This window comes from Pristis pectinata, chromosome 13 (genome assembly GCF_009764475.1).
Source record: "Pristis pectinata isolate sPriPec2 chromosome 13, sPriPec2.1.pri, whole genome shotgun sequence".
NCBI classification, from domain to species: Eukaryota; Metazoa; Chordata; class Chondrichthyes; order Rhinopristiformes; family Pristidae; genus Pristis; species Pristis pectinata.
The window spans coordinates 50,136,771-50,157,139 of record NC_067417.1 but is presented as its reverse complement, the minus strand read 5'-3'; the positions used below and the strand labels follow the sequence as shown (position 1 = coordinate 50,157,139).

General features: G+C 49.8%; 1 protein-coding gene across 1 annotated transcript in view; it reads right to left on the bottom strand.

Annotated features, from left to right (window-relative positions):
- Window positions 1-8,981: 8,981 nt before the first annotated feature.
- The window catches only part of hydin (HYDIN axonemal central pair apparatus protein), a 541,323-nt gene continuing 529,935 nt past the window's right edge, over window positions 8,982-20,369 (bottom strand). The window contains exons 88-91 of the mRNA XM_052028752.1: window positions 19,840-19,990; window positions 19,036-19,266; window positions 15,590-15,814; window positions 8,982-10,136 (exon numbers count right to left, since the gene is read on the bottom strand). Coding sequence (XP_051884712.1) covers window positions 9,648-10,136; window positions 15,590-15,814; window positions 19,036-19,266; window positions 19,840-19,990 — 1,096 coding nt within the window. The 3' untranslated portion in view covers window positions 8,982-9,647. The remainder of the gene's footprint in view (window positions 10,137-15,589; window positions 15,815-19,035; window positions 19,267-19,839; window positions 19,991-20,369) is intronic.

The window sequence follows — 20,369 nt, the reverse complement described above, 5'->3', positions numbered from 1 at the left end:
CATATGGAGGAATTTATGATAGAGGGATATGTGGGAGGAAGGGGTTAGATAGTCTTAGGCATGGTTTGAAGGTCGGCACAACATGATGGGCCGAAGGGCCTGTATTGTGCTGTATTGTTCTATGGTTCTTCTATGGTTAACCTCTCCTTATAGCTACGTTCTCACTCTAACTGCTCCCGTTCACTCACTAACCAGATCACCCTGTTTACAGCTTATCTCTATGGTCACCCCGGTTTTACCCTGTCAGAGACCTCCCCCTCCCCCACCCTTCCTGCACCTTCTTCTGTCTCCTTCCCTGTTCTGTTGAGGGGTCTTTTAACTGAAGCGTTAACTCTGTTTCTCTCCCCACAGGTGCTGCCCAACCTGCTGAGTGTTTCCAGCATTTTCTGTTTTTATTTTTAATCTCAGCAAGCCATGCCTGGCGATTCGGGAATAAAGTTACCTGGATATTGAAAAAGAAGCTTTCTTTGTGACACTTTCTTTGGTACCTTTCAGCAAATGGAAATAGAAGTACTGCAGGAAGGAAGTTCTTTGTTCAAGAGTTAAGAACCACCAGCACGGTAGTGTAACGGTTAGCGTAACGCTATTACAGCGCCAGCAACCTGGGTTCAATTCCGGCCGCTGCCTGTAAGGAGTTTGTACGTTCTCCCCGTGTCTGCGTGGGTTTCCTCCGGGTGCTCCGGTTTCCTCCCACATTTCAAAGACGTACGGGTTAGGAAGTTGTGGGCGTGCTATGTTGGCGCTGGAAGCGTGGCGACACTTGTGGGCTGCCCCCAGAACACTCTACGCAAAAAGATTCATTTCACTATGTGTTTCGATGTACATGTGACTGATAAAGAAATCTTATAATTTCTAAGTCATGTCTTTAATTCCATAAAAATGATCCTTTGCTCATTTGTTGTCATTTGGTTTCCAATCTCCCATTGACAGCTCACAACTTATGCTTCTGTAGTTTGCTTTATTCAGATTCAAGACCCCAGTTTCAGAATGAACTAAATCTCTTAAGTGCACTGTGAATGGTTCAGAGAGGGTGGATGTACCATGATGGATGTTTTACCAACAGCAGGCGGGTGGGTTGCTTCACTCGGATGGGGCTCCTTTAGTTTCCTTTCTCAAGAGGGGCAGGGTGCCAGCTTCAAATCCTCTTGGATTCACCTTCCTGGAGTTGGCACCGTCACCTCTCCCACTGAGGATTCGACCCGGCTCAGACAAGAACAAGCTTACGGCAGCAGGGCAGGATTAGGGAGCCTCGGTCTTCGTCAGAGATCAGGCATTTGTAGCTCACCTCACTCCACAACGCTGGGGTAGCTGCAGGATGTTCCCGGGCAGAGCAACGGGTCAGACGGCTGAGACTGCTGTGAGTTCCAAGTCTTACAAGGGAGATTGGATTCAATATGTTCTGTGAGCGGTGGCTGCTGAAGTTGCAGGATCTTGAGCCTGCAGTGACGAAGGATTTGGCGACACTGTACATCATCGAGACAGGGCAAGGGGCAAAGGAGGGAAAAGCACACAGTGGCCTTGCTGCCCTTGTCCTTCTGAAGAGTAGACACAATTAGTGCCGTCAACAAAGTCACAGCAAGTTGCCACCTTGCACAACGCAGTGTGGGAGTGGATATTTAGTGTGCTGCATGAACTTCCAACCAGCAGATGTTCTAATGTCCCTCCCACATAACTTATTCTATAATAGCTTTACCTTTTCTGCAATAAAACTCTTCCCAAGACTTGCCCGTGGGAATGTGTAGAACAGGCTGGATCTACCACCGTGTGCACTTGTAGAACCTTTGACACTCACCAACTTTTATCGATGCACCATAGAAGGCATCCTACCTGGATGTATTACGGCTTGGGACGGCAACTGCTCTGCCCAGGACCGCAAGAAACTGCAGAGAGTTGTGGACACAGCCCAGCGCATCACGGAAACCAGCCTCCCCTCCATGGACTCTGTCTTTACCTCTCGCTGCCTTGGTGAAGCAGCCAGCATAATCAAAGACCCCACCCACCCGGGTCATTCTCTCTTCTCCCCTCTTCCAACAGGTGGAAGATACAGGAGACTGAGGGCACGTACCACCAGGCTCAAGGACGGCTTCTATCCCACTGTGATAAGACTATTGAACGGTTCCCTTATACGATGAGATGGACTCTTGACCTCACAATCTACCTTGTTGTGACCTTGCACCTGCAATGCACTTCCCTGTAGCTGTGACACTTTACTCTGTGCTGTTACTGTTTTACCTGTACTACCTCAATGCACTCTGTGTTAACTCAATGCAACAGTAATGAATTGACCTGTATGAACAGTATGCAAGACAAGTTTTTCACTGTACCTCGGTACAAGTGACAATGATACACCAATACCAATACCAATACCTCACTTGGTGAAGTTCCAAGAGCACTCTTGAACTTGCATTGCCTGCAACGGTGTTTGAACCCCCCGAATGATCAGTCCCAGGCAAGAATCTCCCAAACCTGGAGCTGTTGTAGTCACTCAAGCACGGGGGGGGGGGGGCGGTGGTGGGGAGGGGAGGCGATGGTACAAACTGAAACGTAGAGCTTTTAGAATGAGGCTGAAAGGCAATTAAAACTGTCCCAATGTGTCAGTGAAAGTAATCCCTTCCTGTCAGCATCGCACCACGCAGTGAGCAGGTTGTCTAGAGCCAGCTGCTGATGGGACGTGGCTGGAGGGTGGTGTCCACCTTCGTTTGGTGAACCAAGGGGGGTGTTGTGTTTACTGGGGGGAGGAGCTAAGCTAAACCCTGCCCAATAACTGCACAGTTGGGAGAATATCCCTTCAATGTCGTGGGTGGCTTTCACTGCCAGTTGTACTGAAATGGGAACTTCACAGATCCCAGCGGCTAAATAAAGGCTCACAACTGGGACAATTGAGGTCATAGGGATATACAGCACAGAAACAGGCCCTTCGGCCCACTGAGTCCTTGCTGACAACCAACCACCCATTGACCCTGACCCTACACAAATTCCATTTTACTTTGCATCAACTCCCCCCAGATTCTGCCCCTCACCTACACACCAGGGGCAATTTACAGAGGACAATTAACCTCCCGACCCGCACGTCTTTGGGATGTGGGAGGAAACCGGAGCACCCGGGGGGGGAAACCCACGCAGTCACAGGGAGAATGTGCAAGCTCCTCACGGACAGTGCCCAAGGTCAGGATCGAACCCGGGTCTCCGGCGCTGTGAGGCAGCAGCTCTACCAGCTGTGTCACTCATCACCAGATTTTGCTGGCAGGTGTTGCTGTCTGTGTATGTGCCACCTGAGTTTCAAAAAAGGTCGGCATGGAGGTGCTGGGCCGAAGGGCCTGTTTCTGTGTTGTACAGCTCCACGGATCAATGGTGCACTAAAACCCAGACTGCGGTACCTTGCTGTAAGACACAACGGACGGAAATGAAAATCCAAATGTTGCCGACTGATTCTGTCATCTGGGAAGCACGGACACCAAGAAATCTTCCCCCCCCCCCCCCCGTCGCAGTTCCTAGTCAACCTCAACCGACCGTTCAACCTGGTGTCAGCTGGCAGGTCATCTGCTCCATTATTTTGCCCAGGTCAGTAACCAACAGGCGACTAATGTCTTGTAGGTAACTTGCCATCCAGTGGCCAACCTTGAGACGATAGCCAGCCAGCAGTTAGACACGGCAGCTGTTGTAAATGATATCCAAACTACTGCAGGCACCGCTATCGTCTGTCAGCCCAATGAACTGTGGGGTCTGGGTGGGGATTCTGGGTGGGAGACGTGCAGATTGGGGCTAAGGTGCTTCTAAAGAAGTCCCCAATGCCTCAACTGGTGGGGCCACTGCAGAAGGCAGCAGTGAACGGTGTGGTTTCAGCTCGGTTAAAACCTCCAGCAGACCCCAGTGAGTTTCGGCCTTCTGGACCTTGGCAACTGTTGATGCACGGCATTCGACAAGCAGTCCATGTGACTCTCTGAACACAATCAGACCAGCTGGCCAAACATGAGAAAACTGGAAACAGCTTCAGCCCAGATTTACTGGATTGCACGGTGTTGTGTGAATGAGGAAAATGTCTCTAGAGAAGGGGAAGTGCGGCTGGCAGCTCTCTCCGAATCTCCAGATCTGCAAGCTTGCCTTTCTCACAATCCTTCCATCACCAACACATCTCCCCTGACAGATTCACTGCCAGGGCTGGAAACGCGCCACACGAAGCTGGCACAGATCCCCACAGATTGGCAGAGAGTTAACTGATTTCTCTTCCCTCGAAGAGAAAATCTGGACATTTGTTCTCAACAGAGAGAAATTCTAGACAAGTGTCTCATACACACAGACAGACAGACAGACAGACAGACAGACAGACACACACACACACACACACAAACACGCAGACACATAGGCAGATACACAAACACACACAGACACACACATACAAACACACACACAGACATACACACAAACACAGACACACACAAACACACACAGACACACAAACACACAGACGCACACACAGACACCCACATAAACACACTTACACAAACACACACAGACACATGCAGACACATACACACACACAGCCACACACATAAACACACAGACACAAACACACACAGAGACACACACAAACACACACACGGGTGTGGACAGAGAGAAGAATGGGTGAGTTATAAGGATGTAAAATACTGGAAATATTCACCACCTTTTGTCAGAACTCAGATAAATTAGAAATCCAAGATGTCGAGAAAAGGATGGTTGGTGAAAAGAAAGTCCTTTCACATGAACTCGGTTGTCTCCCTCCCCAGGGGCTGCCTGACAGCTGGGTATTTCCAGCATTCTCTTTTACTTCTGATGTGACCTGCTGCTGTGATCAGTACTGCTCCCCCCCCCCCACCAGTCACCCCCTTCTCTCCACATCGGCTCCCACTAACAACCCCTCTCCACCCCCTCTCAGCCAGGACAACCACGAGCTGCAGCAGTCAGTCTCTTGCTCCCCACCCTCGCGCAGAACTTCCATTTGACCTCGGCTGCTGATTTAACCCTCTACCTGCCGCTGACCTGGTGCAGTGGGCACAAGAGACACAGATTCCGCTGTGCGATGACCTGCTGTCTGATTGCACATCCAGATAACCTGACCCTCAAACCTGCCACTGCTCTGGGATGGAGAACCTGTACGCAGCTCAGCGGACCGTTGTCTCCGTGGGCACAAAACACTAAAGCTGCAGACCCCCTGCTTCACACGGCAGTCGGGAACTCAATGTTCTCAGGCAGAGCAGAGGGAGTGCACACCTCCCAGCTCCAGGGACACAGGTTCGATCCCGACCTCAGGTTCCACCGGTGTGGAGTGCGCACGATCGCCCACCCTCCCTTCTTCTGTCTCCTTCCCAGTTCCTGAAATGTTTAAATCTGTTTCTCTTCCCACAGGTTCAGCCCGGACCTGCTGAGGGTTTCCAGCATTTTCTGTTTCTAAAGTCACAGAGTCACACAGCACAGAAACAGGCCCTTCGGCCCAACCAGTCAATGCCGACCAAAATTCCCACCTGAGCTCGTCCCATTTGCCTGCATTTGGCCCAAATCCCTCTAAACCTTTCCTATCCACGTACCTGTCCAAGTGTCTTTTCAATGTTAACATACCTGCTCAACCACTTCATCTGGCAGCTCGTTCTACATACTGACCACCCTCTATGTGGAGAAGTTGTCCCTCAGATTCCAATTAAGTCTCCCCCCCTCTTACCTTAAACCTGTGCCCTCTAGTTCTTGATTCGCCCACCCTGGGATAAAGACTGTGGGCATTCACCCTGTCCATGCCCCTCATGATTTTATCCACTTTTATTTTACATTTCCGGCAACTGCAATCTTTTTTTCCTGATTTTCTCTCCGTGGCTGTGTGAAATTCCTCCCACATCCCAAAGGTGATGAATTGGCCACCTGTAAATTGCCCCTCGGCGTAGGTTCATGGCATAACCTCACAGGGGAGTTGATGGGCATGTGTGCGAGACAGAGAGAGCAGGGGTGGGACTGATTGGGTGGTATCCTTGGGAGCTAATGGACCACATGGCCTATTCCTAGACGTTAATCTTGCTGGAGTTGTAACCGTCTGTTGCTAACGGGCCTCCAACAAGGACCTTCTGGTGAGAACTGTGGTCATTTCCCCTCTGCCTGCCTCACAGACGGTGAGGGTTGGTCCTGGTCACCCCTCAGGGATCCACACTGCTGCCTCCAACATAGTCGCAGAGTCACACAGTGCAGAAACAGGCCATTCAGCCCACTATGTCCATAATAGCCAGTGAGCACACATCTGTAACTGATCCCATCTTCCAGCACTGGGCCCGTAGCCTCCTATACCTGGGGCGGTTCAAGTGCTGATCCAGCCACTTCTTCAACGCTGTCAGTGACTCTGCTTCCACCGGTCTCTCCGCCAGTGTGTTCCAGGTACTCGCTGCTCTCTGGGTGAGAAAGGTCCCCCTCAGATCTCCTCTAAATCTCTTCCCCCTCATCCTAAATCTGTATCCTCTAGTTTTATGTACCCCTGATATGGGGAAAGGTTTCCTGCAGTCGACCCTTTCTATACCCCTCATCGTTTTATACACCTCCGTCATGTCCCCTCTTAACCCCTTCCGCTCCATGGAGAACGGACCCAGCCTCTCCTCATCACTGAAGCTGTCCATCCCGAGCGACATCCTGGTGAATCTCACCAGGACGTTGCCTGGATCGTTGGGAAGCCCACCCTCCTCTGCACCCTCTACATCACTACCACATCCTTCCCACGGTGCAGTGACCAGAACTGCAGCTACTCACACTTATCCTGGCTGGAGGTCCGTGACCGGTGGTGTTTCGCAGGGGTCCATACTGGGACCTCTGCTGTTTGTGATGTATATCAATGACTTGGGTGAGTTAGTAAGTTCGCAGACGATACAAAGATTGGTGGCGTTGCGGATAGTGTAGAACGTTGCCAGAGGATACAGCGGGATATAGAACTGTTGCAGATACGGGCGGAGAAGTGGCAGATGGAGTTTAATCTCGCCAAGTGTGAGGTGTTGCACTTTGGGAGATCAAACGTAAAGGAACAATACACTGTTAGTGGCAGGACCCTTAACAGTGTTGATGTACAGAGGGATCTTGGGGTCCAAGTCGATAGCTCCCTGAAAGTGGCCGCACAGGTTGACAGGGTGATAAAGAAGGCTTATGGCCTGCTTGCCTTCATTAGTCGAGGCACTGAGTTCGAGAGTCAGGAAGTTATGTTGCAGCTTTATAAAACTCTGGTTAGGCCGCATCTGGAGTATTGCATTCAGTTCTGGTCACCCCATTACAGGAAGGATGTGGAGGCTTTGGTGAGGGTGCTTTTTGTATCTTCTTCCCAGGGTTGAAATGTCTAACACCAGAGAGCATGCATTTCAGGTGAGAGGGGGTAAGTTCAAAGGAGATGTGCTGGGCAAGTTTCCTGGCGGTGCCTGGAATGTGCTGCCAGAGGTGGGGGTGGAGGCAGATTCGATAGAGGTGGTTAAGAGGCTTGTAGATAGGTGCATGAATGTGCGGAGGGATATGGATATTGTGTAGGCAGAAGGGATTAGTTTAGTTAGGCTTTTAATTACTGGTTTAATGAGTTGGGCACAACATTGTGGGTCAAAGGGCCTGTTCCTGTGCTGTTCGATGTTCTGTGTCCTCCGCTGTACTGAGGACTGGGGCAATAGTGGTGGTAGTGGCAGTGATCTGCAGCCTGTGCTCAGGACAGGGACCATGACTTGGGCTGCTGAGGCTGCACAGGTTAACGGCACTGCCACCTTAACCGGTGGACCGCTGCCGATGTTGGCTCCCCGGCTTCCACTGAGGAGAAGGACCACCGTCCGCAACAGGACCAGCACCGACCACAGGATGTGGGTGTGAGGAGGGTCGGCTTCACAAAGACCCTGGCAGCCACAGGCTGTGCTCACCCTGCACCCCGGGTCAGACACAATTCCCAGTAAAGGTGTTTGAATGTTCAGAGGTGTTCACGTCCTCACTGTAAATAGGAAATTGTATGGAGCCATACGTCCACACCCAAAACGTTGAAGTTGAAACCGTGTTTAATTAAACTTGCAGGCTGCCCCCAGAACACTCTACGCAAAAGATGCACTTCACTGTGTGTTTCGATGTACATGTGACTAATAAAGAAATCTTATCCTAATCACCTGCTGTTATCTTTGTGCTTAAAGGGTCCAAACCCAGGGTGTACTGTGAATTCAGTGAGATTCTCCAGCGACTCTCCGAGAAAGTTCCTGGTGGAATTTCCAGCTGAGGGTGTTAATGTAGCTTGGTTACTGAGGATATTCGGTGGTGGGGGAGCTACCGTTCAGGATACCAGAGGAGTGAGTGTAACCTCAGTCAGGAGATCTTCAGGGCAGTACACTTGTTTGTAAGTGTATGCCTCTGTGTGTGTGTGTGTGTGTGTGTGTGTGTGACTGTCTGTGTGTACACGTGTGTGTGTATCTGCGTGTGTGTGTGTGTCTGTGTCTGTGAGTGTGTGTGTGAGTGTGTGTGTGTGTGAGTGTGTGTGTGTGTGTGACTGTGTGTGTACACGCGTGTGTGTATCTGCGTGTGTGTGTGTGAGTGTGTCTGCTGTGTGTGTGTGTGTGTGTGTGTGTGTGTGTCTGTGTGTGTGTCTGTGTGTGCATGCGTGTGTGCATTTTACCCTTGTTGCAATTTTCCCACGGTCGCTATCACCGGTGCGCGTGTGTGTGTTTCCCCCGTTACCTTTTCCCCGCGTTTGTCTTTGTAAATAAATCATTTAACTCTAAGACTATGTTCAGAGTCCTTGTCCTTCGAGACCTCGAATCTGTTTCACACCAACAATGAGCTCCCAATGCTCTGCATCCACCACTCAGTGAGGTCTCCTCCACCTGAAGGGAAACAGGGTCCTGGAGTCACTGCTGAGGTAATCTCTATAATTGGATAAGAGAGTGCAGATGGTACCTACCCTATCGCGTATAATGCAATGAAGTGTGGCAGGTTATGCAGGAAGAAGTTAACCTGAAACCAGAGTGTGTAATCCAATGCCGCTTTATTTTATAAACCCCTCTGTGCCGACATTTATAATGAGACTATGGATCCAAGCTACGAAGCGAGGATAGACGGCTATTTTTGATGCATCTTGTCACATCACTTGGAAAGATTACAAAATAATTCACTTGTAAAACATTAGACAAATCTGATTATCTGACGGTCAAAGGAAAGGCGTCAGACCGGAACGAGACTGGGCCCAGAACCTAGCAAGTGGTGATTAGCGGTTTGCTGGTTTTGTGGTAAGAGATAAGAGAAATAAGGAGGCAATCGTTAACAACTTTGCTCGAACTGAACAGAATTACAAAAATACAACGTACTGTGTTTTATGGTTTGGCCTATTGATGATAACTTGATAACAAGAGAAGGTCGTTTTACCAACAGACCTGGATAGTTAGAGGGTCTGATGTCCCCAGACGGCTTGTGAGTGGTTTGAATGTTTAACAAGAATGTACTCACCGAGTTAATAGTGAGCCCCGGATAAAGTGACCCAGATAATTTCAAGCATTGTTGCTTAGTGATAACATTGCAACAGCTCAGCAGATTGGTCAATCAGGGCAGTCAGGACAAATCTAACGATGGCTTTGAGCTGAGGAGAATTTGAGCAAATTTGTGCTTTCAACAGGAGATGCTTGAGCGGCTGCCCCCTCTCACTTCTCTGGAGTGACTCCCTTCAGGTAATAGATCCAAGACGTCACTGTCGTCATCCCCTCTGACTGTGGACACGACACCACCAGCTTCCCGATGACGGGCGACTTCGGAGTGCTCGCGGTTGCCTCAAAGCCGACGATCACCGCGTGGCTTTTCTTCGGCCGGAGTGTCTCTGTGGGCTTGCAGACAAACACGGGGTTGTCCGGCTGGAAGGAGAAGGTTGTCACCTGCGGGTAGATGTTCTTAAATGGGATCGAGGTGGTGGACCCAGCTCGGATGGAGTAGGGACCCTGAGGTTTGGCGGGCAGGCACAGGCCAAACAAGGGGATGCTGTACTTGCCCCCGATGGGAGAGACGATGTTGAGAATGGCTCTGGACTCACCCAGCTGCAGGGGCTCGTACGTCACGTCCACGCTCACCTCTGAACCCCCTGGGGAGGCTGGGTGGACAGTGATACTCTTGTCCACCAGGAATTCAGGATTGTCAATCTGTGGAAAGAAGCCTTCAGTCAGCTTTGATGAGAGAGAAAAGGACATAGAGCGTAGAACAGTACAGCACAGGAACAGGCCCTTCGGCCCACCATGTCTGTACTGAACACGATGCCAAATTAAACTAAATCCTTTCTGCCTGCACGTGATCCACATCCCTCCATTCCCTGCATATTCTATTTAACAGCGTCTGAAACACCTCTATTGTATCTGCCTCAACAACCACCCTGGTAGCCTGTTCCAGGCACCCACCACTCTGTGTAAAAAGCCTACCCCACACCTCTCCTTTAAACTTTCCCCCTCCCACCTTAAATGCATGTCCTCTAGTATTTGACATTTCTACCCTGGGAAAAAGACTGTCTACTCTGTCTGTGCCTCTCATAATTTTATCAACTTCTATCAGGTCTCCCCTCAGCCTCTGACACTCCAGAGAAAACAACCCAAGTTTGTCCAACCTCTCCTCATAGCACATGCCCTCTAATCCAGGCAGCATCCTGGTGAACCCCTTCAAAGCTTCCACATCTTTCTTGTAATGGGGTGACTAGAATTACACATAACAGACTTTGGCTAATTTACATCCATTTGACAAAGAAAGCTCAGGTGCTGCAGAAAATATGGTTCCAAATGTTTATTTTAATAACAATTAACCATTTTTTGTACAATTTTGAAATCCTTTCGGTAGTGCAGAGAGGTAAGTTATCCCACTTCTGCACACACTCAAGTGAAGGCAGGGTGCGGAAAGGCAGTGAACTTCCCACCACTCTGCCCCAACTCCTCCAAGCAAAACACGGCAGGTGCTGGAGACCTGAAATAAAAACAGAAAATGGTGCAAACCCTCAGCAGGTCAGGCAGCATCTGTGGAGAGAGAGGCAGAGTGAAGGTTTCAGGTTGAAGATCCTCCGTCAGAACTGGGAAAGAGCTCATCCCCGTGGCAACCCAATCAGAGACATTCCCTGTGTCCTGTCCACCCTCCCCACACCCACTCTGCAGCTTGTAGCTCACTTGTTCTCGAGCGTCCTCGATCTAAAACTTTAACTCTGGTTCCATCTCCACAGCCTCTGACCTGCTGAGTGTTTTCATCACTTTTTCTTTGATTTCTCCAAGCAACTTCCTACCTGTGTCCTTGAGTGGGAGAGTGTCCTGCCTCAATTATTGGTATTGGTATTGGTATGTTATTGTCACTTGTACCGAGGTACAGTGAAAAACTTGTCTTGCATACTGATCGTACAGGTCAATTCATTACACAGTGCTGTTACATTGAGTTAGTACAGAGTGCATTGATGTAGTACAGGTAAAAACAATAACAGTACAGAGTAAAGTGTCACAGCTACAGAGAAAGTGCAGTGCAATAAGGTGTAAGGTCACAACAAGGTAGATCGTGAGGTCAGAGTCCATCTCATCGTATGAGGGAACTGTTCAATAGTCTTATCACAGTGGGATAGGAGCTGTCCTTGAGCCTGGTGGTATGTGCCCTCAGGCTCCTGTATCTTCTGACCGATGCAAGAGGAGAGAAGAGAGAATGTCCCAGGTGGGTGGGGTCTTCGATTATGCTGGCTGCTTCACCAAGACAGTGAGAGATAAAGACAGAGTCCAAGGAGCAGAGGCTGGTTTCTGTGATGTGCTGGGCTGTGTCCACAACTCTCTGCAGTTTCTTGTGGTCCTGGGCAGAGCAGTTGCCGTACCAAGCTGTGATACATCCAGATAGGATACTTTCTATAGTGCATCAGTAAAAGTTGGTGAGAGTCAAAGGGGACAAACTGAATTTCTTTAGCCTCCTGAGGAAGTAGAGGCACTGGTGAGCTTTCTTGGCCGTGGCATCTACGTGATTTGACCAGGACAGGCTATTGGTGATGTTCACTCCTAGGAACTTGAAGCTCTCAACCCTCTTGACCTCAGCACCATTGATGTAGACAGGTGCATGGTCACCGCCCCCTTTCCTGAAGTCAATGACCAGCTTTTTTGTTTTGTTGACATTGACGGAAAGGTTGTTGTCATGACACCATTCCGCTAAGCTCTCTATCTCCTTCCTGTACTCTGACTCATCACCGTTTGAGATACGCCTACAACGGTGGTATCATCTGCAAACTTGTAGATGGAGTTAGAGCAGAATCTGGCCACACAGCCATGAGTGTACAGGGAGTAGAGTAGAGGGCTGAGGATGCAGCCTTACGGGGCACCAGTGTTGAGAATAATTGTGCCGGAGGTATTACTGCCTATCCTCACTGATTGCGGTCTGTTGGTTAGAAAGTCAAGGATCCAGTTACAGAGGGAGGTGCTGAGTCCTAGGTCTCGGAGTTTGGTGACAAGCTTGCTTGGAATTATTGTATTGAAGCTGTAGTCAATAAACAATAGTCTAACGTAGGTGTCTTTACTGTCCAGATGCTCCAGAGCTGAGTGTAGGGCCAGGGAGATGGTGTCCGCTGTAGACCTGTTTCGGCGATAGGCGAATTGCAATGGGTCCAGGTTGTCTGGGAGGCTGGATTTGATGTGTGCCATGACCAACCTCTCAAAGCACTTCATGATGGTGGATGTCAGAGCCACTGGTCGGTAGTCATTGAGGCATGTTACCTTGCTTTTCTTTGGTACCGGGATGATAGTGGTCTTCTGAAAACAGGAGGGAACCTGAGATTGAAGCAGGGAAAGGTCAAATATGTCCGTAAATACTGCTGCCAGCTGATCAGCACAAGATCTGAGCACAAGGCCGGGGACACCATCTGGGCCAGGTGCTTTCCTCACGTTCACGCTCCGGAAGACTGATCTTATGTCCTCAACGGTGATCACAGGTTCAGTTGCATTGTAGGCTATCAGGGTGGGTGGTGACAATCCACTTCCCTTCTGTTCAAAAAGCGCATAGAATGCGTTAAGTTCATCAGGAAGGGATGCGCTGTTGTTAACTATGCAGCCTGACTTCATCTTGTAGCCTGTTATGGTATGTAAGCCCTGCCATAACTGACAGCTGGTCTGGGACTCTATTTTGAGTCGGTATTGCCTCTTGGCATCCCTGATAGCTTTCCAAAGGTCATATCTAGATTTCTTGTACAGATCAGGATCACCAGATGTGTGTGCAGCAGTCCTCTCCTTCAGTAGGGGGTGGATCTCCCAGTTCATCCATGGTTTCCTGTTTGGGAACACCCGTATTGTCCTCTTTGGTACACCGTCCTCCACACACTTGCTGATAAAGTCTGTGATGGTGGTGACATACTCATCAAGGCTGGCAGCTGAGTCTTTGAACATGGAGCAGTCCACTGTCTCAAAGCAGTCACGTAGGAGCTCATCTGCTTCCTCAGACCAGCACTGCACGACTCTCCGTACCGGATCCTCCCGTTTCAGTCTCTGTCTGTATGCAGGGAGAAGGAGCACTGCCTGGTGGTCTGATTTCCCAAAGTCAGGGTGAGAGGTGTCTCAGAAGGCGTCTTTGATGGTTGTATAGCAGTGGTCAAGGGTGTTGGCGCCCCTGGTGGAGCAGGAGATGTGCTGGTAGTATTTTGGTAACACACTCCTGAGGTTGGCCTGATTGAAGTCACCTCCGATAATGATGATCAGCACTGTCGCAGAGTGACAGAGAGATACGGAAAGAGGTCCTTTGGCTAACCGAGTCCATGCATTGGTTACACGGACTCTGCACTAACCCCTCTTCACTCTCCCCACGTTCCCATCAGCTCTCTCGAGCTGGGTAGACAGACTGTGCCTCCACACAGTGTACCCCGTGTTATGGAGGGGTTGTGTTACTGGAAAACCATCCATATCGTGGTTTTCTGTAACACAAACCTTTTCTGCCCTTTGAATCCCACGTTATGTGTTGCATTTTGCTGAGAGAAACCTGAGCAACTCTGGCACAGTAAATAGCAGGGCCCTGGGGAGTGTTGTAGAACAGTACAAGTATTTAATTCCCTGAAAGTGGCGACACAGGTGGACGGGGCGGTGAAGGTGTTTGGTACGCTGGCCTTCATTGGACAAGACACTAACTACAGGGGTTGGGACGTCATGTTACAGCTGTACAAGGCACCGGTAAGGACACATTTGGGGTATTGCATACAGTTCTTGTCGTCCTGCTGTATGAAGGATGTCATTAAGCTGGAAAGGGTGCAAAATAGATTTACGAGGATGTTACCAGGACTGGAGGGCTTGAGTTGTAAGGAGAGGGGGGATAGGCTGGGACTTTTTACCCCTGGAGTGTTGGAGGCTGTGGGGTGACCTTGCACAGGTTTATAAAATCATGAGGGGTGTGAATAAGGTGGGCGCTCACAGTCTTTTCCCCAGGGTAGGGGAGTCTAAAACTAGGGGGCATAGGTCTAAGGTGAGAAGGGAGAGATTTAAAAGGGACCTGTCGGATCCGGTTATTTTCAAATCCGCAGGTTCTTTCAGGAGTCCAGGAATGAGTTGAAAACAACTTGTTGCTTCACAAGGTTTTATTGGAAAAGTTTAAAACAAAGAAACAGTCACAGAGCACGTGGCACTGGCCTTACTACTGGGGGATGAGCTGAGACAAAAGGAACTAAAATGAGCTCGGGCCGGGGGGAAGAGAGCAAGAGAGAGCTAGAGGCGAGCAAGAGATTAACAAAAAACGACACCTTTTATACCTGAGATAAGAGGTACTCCTGAGCTAACAATAGTCCAATCAGAAAACCTATTAGATACCTGTGGCAAAACCAACCACTGAGAAAACACGTATTCACCTGATGGACGAACCAATCAGCTAAGAAGTGGCCATTCCTTGTGCAGCCACGAGGTGTATTAAACACCATACATGTTAAAAACTACCTAAAACAGTCGAATCCAACAGACCCAAGGGGCAACGTTTTCACACAGAGGGTGGTGGGTAGCTGGAACGAGCTGCCAGAGGAAGTGGAAGGTGGTGGTAGGATTACACTGTTTAAAAGGTACATGGATAGGAAAGGTTTAAAGAGACATGGGCCAAACGCAGGCAAATAGGTCTATCTCAGGTCGGCATGGATGAGTTAGGCCCAAGGTATGGAGGTGACACCATACCTCCCTGAACTGTCAGCCTGAATCATCGGTCCAGTCTCTGGAGCATATTTTGAATCCATGCCCTCCTGTCTCAGAGACCACTCTGGAAATGTCAAATACTAGACGGCACAGGCTTAAGGTGAGAGGGGGAAGGTTTACAGGAGGCTTGTGAGACACACACAGAGAGTGGTGTGTGCCCAGAAAGCGCTGGCCGAGAAGGTGGAGGGAGCAGATATGATGACAAGGTTTCAGGGGCATTCCGACAGGGACATGAACAGGCAGGGAATGGAAGGATAGGGACCACTGCAGGCAGGTGGGATTAGTTTGGACTGGAACCATGGTTGGTGCAGACGTGGTGGGCCGAGGGGCCTGTTCTTGTACTGCTCGATGTTCTACTGCTACTCCCAAACTGCAGTTGACATCATCCTAATGACCCTCCGCCCTCTGACAGACAGTAAACGCTCTGAGTGGCACACGGTCTCTACCTTGCAGTGGTACTCGAGCTTCTGACGGGAGAGGTTGACGAACTTGGCGCCGAGGACCTGGCTGCTGCCGAAGGTGGTGCGGAAGTACACCGGCTTCTCATGTCCGCCGGGCCCGGCTCTCAGCACCAGGTCGTACTGGAAGATCCCCAGCTCACTGTTGTTCAACGTGAGGCGGCCGCTGGTTTCTCCCTCTCTCAGGGGCTGGTATTCAAAGGTCAGTACACCCTGCCGACAGGAGATACGATTTCTTTATTAGTCACATGTACATTGAAACACACAGTGGAATGCATCTTTTGCGTAGAGTGTTCTGGGGGCAGCCCGCAAGTGTCGCCACGCTTCCAGCGCCAACGTAGCATGCCCACAACTTCCTAAGCCGTACGTCTTTGGAATGTGGGAGGAAACTGGAGCACCCGGAGGAAACCCATGCAGACACGGGGAAAACGTACAAACTCCTTACAGATAGTGGCTGGAACTGAACCCGGGTCGCTGGCGCTGTAAAGTGTTACGCTAACTGCTATACTACCATGCCTGTCCAAACAAAGCACAGTGACAACATGATGAGCAAAACCTGCCAACTGCACGGCTATAACCGGAGAGATCACTGCGGGTTCAGGGTTGAATAGAAATTTGTTTTGTGAAAATCAAAAAAAGCAGGAAATCTAAAATAAAAGCAGAAAATACTGGAAACACTCAGCAGGTCGGGCAGCATCTGTGGGGAAAGAAACAGATCTAACACTTCAGGTCGAAGACCCTTCATCAGAACCGGGAAGGAGGCAGAAGAAGGTGCAGAGAGGGTGGGGGAGGGGGGTTCTCTGACAGGGTAAAACCGGGGTGACCGTGGGGATAAGCTGTAAACAGGGTGATCTGGTCAGTGAGTGAATGGGAGCAGTTAGAGAGGGAGAACGTGGACAAAAGGGTGTAGGAGTTGTGAAATGCAGAGCAGGAGGACGTGCCCAGCAGGTCAGGCTGGGAATGTCCTCCACTCCCAGAGAGACAAAAGGGAAAAATGGCGGTGGGGGTGGAATAAAAAACTGAGCCATTTTGTGTTGTGCTCCCACCTAATTTTTCTTTATCGGACTTGGAACGAGTTAAGTGGAAACCTGCTCGAGACGTAACTCGCTTCTTCCTTGCCCCCCCTACCTCCACTTCGTGGTGGTCAACCCCGACCTCCCAAATATGGGATGGTTTGTGGAAGTCAGGGAGTCCCTCCCGAGTTCTGGAATCCTGCACATCGTTGTCAGTGCAGGAGCCCAGCAGGAGCAACGTCACAGCAACCTGTGTCAGTACTCTGAGAGTGTCGTCTTCAACAGTGCCAAAGCAGCATGAGGAAAGGTTGCAAATGATCAAAAGAATGCCTCCAGCAGGGCTCTTCCACCCCTCTTGGGCACAGCTCCCTGGCAGAGGTGTGGCATCCCCTCCCTCATACCCCCAGCCTTTCAATGTGGCCAGGGCTGGGTCTAGAGGGTGCACTGCTATCACAGCAAGGTATAACCTCCATGGCAGATGTGGAGCCCAATGTGCATGTAAATCATTTGCCTGTCATGTTGTTTCCTGCCTCAGGGTGCTTTCATGTGGCTATTTTCCAAAGAATTAGACAGAAACACTCAGCAAGGTCTCAGTTCTGCCGGCAAATGCACAGATGCACAATGCATGGAGTTATTCAGAGAAGCACCCATCTACGTTCTCCCTCTGTGACCTGTGCCCTGCTGCGTTGGTGGGAGCTAGATTCATGCTGGGGGCAAGTTACCCCAGGATAGTGTCACCAGGTCGAGAGAGCCTTCTTTGTCCTTGGAACCGGATCCGTACGATCTCTGCGGGCTTTAATAACCTGAACCTTCTCAGTTGGGTCTGTCTTGTGATTACACACAAACACCAACGCATGAAAAGATACGAGGGAGTGTGAGCAGGTTAGAGGTTCTGCTAGTTTGTTCATTACTTTAGCATGTTCTTTTTTTGCTGTTTTATTTCCTGATTTCTTTCCATGTCCCTTCCTACATTGAAGGAGGTAATTCTGCCCAGTGAGTTCAGGCCGGCTCACAGAACATTTCTATTCCCCTGCTAATTTTCCCCACGTTCTGCCCCAGACTCTGTCACTCACCTACACACCAGGGGCAATTTACAGCAGCCAATTAACCCACCAACCTACACGTCTTTGGGATGTGGGAGGAAACCGGAGCTCTCGGAGTAGGCCCACGTAGGGAGAACATGCAAACTCACAGGGTGGATTCGGGTTGCTGGCACTGGGGGTAACACTTCTACTAGCTGTGCCTCTGTGCTGCCCCAGTGGGAACTGTAAGAGCCAGAACTTCACGAACAGCTGAAGGGTTCATTGCTTAAGGTGGTGTGAGCATGGTCTACACACACCAAGACTGGCCTTGTTCTGACCTTACACTGACAGCCCAATACCCTGCGCTGACATTCCAGTTCCCAATCCTGACAGCTCTCCAGCCCACCGGCCTCTGTCTCAGCACTTCCTCCAGCCTCCTCCCCGCAACCTGGCTCCATCTGCCTGTCATCCCCCCTCCTCACCTGGATCCACCTCCTGGCCTCTCACATCCATATACAGGAGCTCCCTGGGTTCCAGAGCACCTGATTTATGGAAATCTGAATTTACACAAATTCTCCCATAAATTTTAAAGAATTTTTTCAAGATAATAATAGAAATCATAAGTTGTGTTGTGGTATTCATTATTAACTGGACACAGTATCTATTCCATCCGGTTAATTGTGGGTGTTGTTGGGGTGAATATTTAACACCAAGGATGCCTGCCACCCAGGCCATTCCCTGTCTACTCTTCTACCATCTCCCAGAACAGGAGCTTGAAAGCCCAGACGACCAGACCCTAGAACAGTTTCTTCCCTGCTGCGATCAGACTCCGGAACCAGTCACCTCTGTCACCCCCCCCCTTCCCGGAGGTACTGCCCTGTTCTCAATTCTCCGTCTCTCGGTTATTCCATTGCTGTCACTTTAGCATTTCTTTCTGCACTACTTCAGACCGCACTACGGTCTTTCTACTATTCTGCTGCTCTGCACTTGTCACTGTATTTGTTATTACCGTGTACACCGTTTACTCTGTCAGCTTCATGCCAACAAGGAATTTCATTGTACCCTGGTGTATATGACAATAAATTAATCTGAATCTGAATAAAAGAACTATAGGAAGTGTGTGCAGAGTGACACAACATGGGTTACTACGGAAAGAAGAGGTTTCTGACTTACAGAGTAATCAGCTTAAGGACTATTCTCGGGAACGGAACCCAGGGACTGCATGTACCGGCTATTCTCCCTCTGCATCCTCAGTCCTGATGCAGCGTCCCAACCCAAAACGTCGTCCATCCCTTTGCCTCCACAGATGCTGCCTGCCCGTTGTGTTCCTGCAGCTGTTTGTTTTACCCTGACACCCCCCCTGCTTTATTCCAACAGCCCCATTTCCCGGTGCTTCTACCTTTGTCTGTGGCGGGACAATCAGCTGTGTCGGGAGACTGATGTCTGGGACTTTACACTCAGTGCTGAATACAGTTGGGACAGTGAGTGGGTTCTCAACTTCGACCGTGCCGGAGGTGTTCTGACGAACTGGTGCCGTCATCTCAATGGTGCTGATTATCCCAGGAGGTGTCGACTTAATGTTTAGGATGTAGAACAGATATTCAAGAGTGGTCTCGTTACGGAAGGTCATCTGCAGAGACAGAATATGAAAAAGTTCAGTCTAGACGCCAATTCAACACCAGTTGTGTTTCTGATAATGATACCCAATAAGGTCAATTTTCTTTCTTTAAGCAATCCAGCTCGATGCATTCTGGATTGTATGAATCACACACATCATGTATTCCACAAACAACTTGAACAAAACAAGTCAAAGCTGTGCTGTGTCTGTCCTTCCATAGTGTGTTTCACATGACCTGTGAGGGACGCTGCTCCTTTGCTTATCTCCCACAGAATCAGGTCGGGGACGCTGGGCTAGTCTGGTGTAGAAAGTGTGAAGAGTCACGGGGATACAGAAAGTGAGAGGAAACACCGATGAAGATCATGCAGAGGTAGAGACTGTGTGAAGAATTCTTGATGTGAAGAATCAGCAGGGTGACAAATGAGAGAAAAGTCGCGCCTTCTGCCACTGGAAACAACCTTATTTCATCAAAGCCCTCGTGATTTTAAACATCTGTGTTAAATCTCCCCAGTAAATTCTCTACTGTGAGGGGAACAAGCCCAAACTCTCGCACTGCCTTTCGCTGTGTGGCAGAGACTTGCTCACCTTCACTGAGATGTTTGCCTCTTTGTAGCTGAAGAAGGTGAGTCTGTAATCCCGCTGGGAGGATCCGGGAACGTCTATGTAGTCCAGGCCTTTCAACGTGGTGGTGCTCTCCAGCCGTTCCGGCTTGATCAGATCCCTGATGGCTCGGAACCTGTTTGCCACATTACAGCAACGGGTATCTCAGTTCAGAAGTGCAGCTGCATACTCGCTCGGATGCATTATCCCCTGGAAATTTCATCCCTTTCCAAATTCGAATTGGGAGAAGTTTCTGCTGTACAGAGGTGTCCAGTGCCTCAGCCAAGTGACCAGGCAGACTGAGACAGTGTGACTCCTGTGCTGTTTTGAAACGCTTCAACAGGGCAAAACTGAGAGCTGGGCAATGGAAAAGGGTGATGTGGGAGAGGACAGGGAGACCCACTGTGGGGCGGGAGGAAGGGAGGGACCAGGAGTGGAACTGGAGGAGAGAGAGGAGCTGTAAGTGGAACTACATAAGAAACAGAAGTAGGAAAAGGCCATTCAGCCCCTGTGCT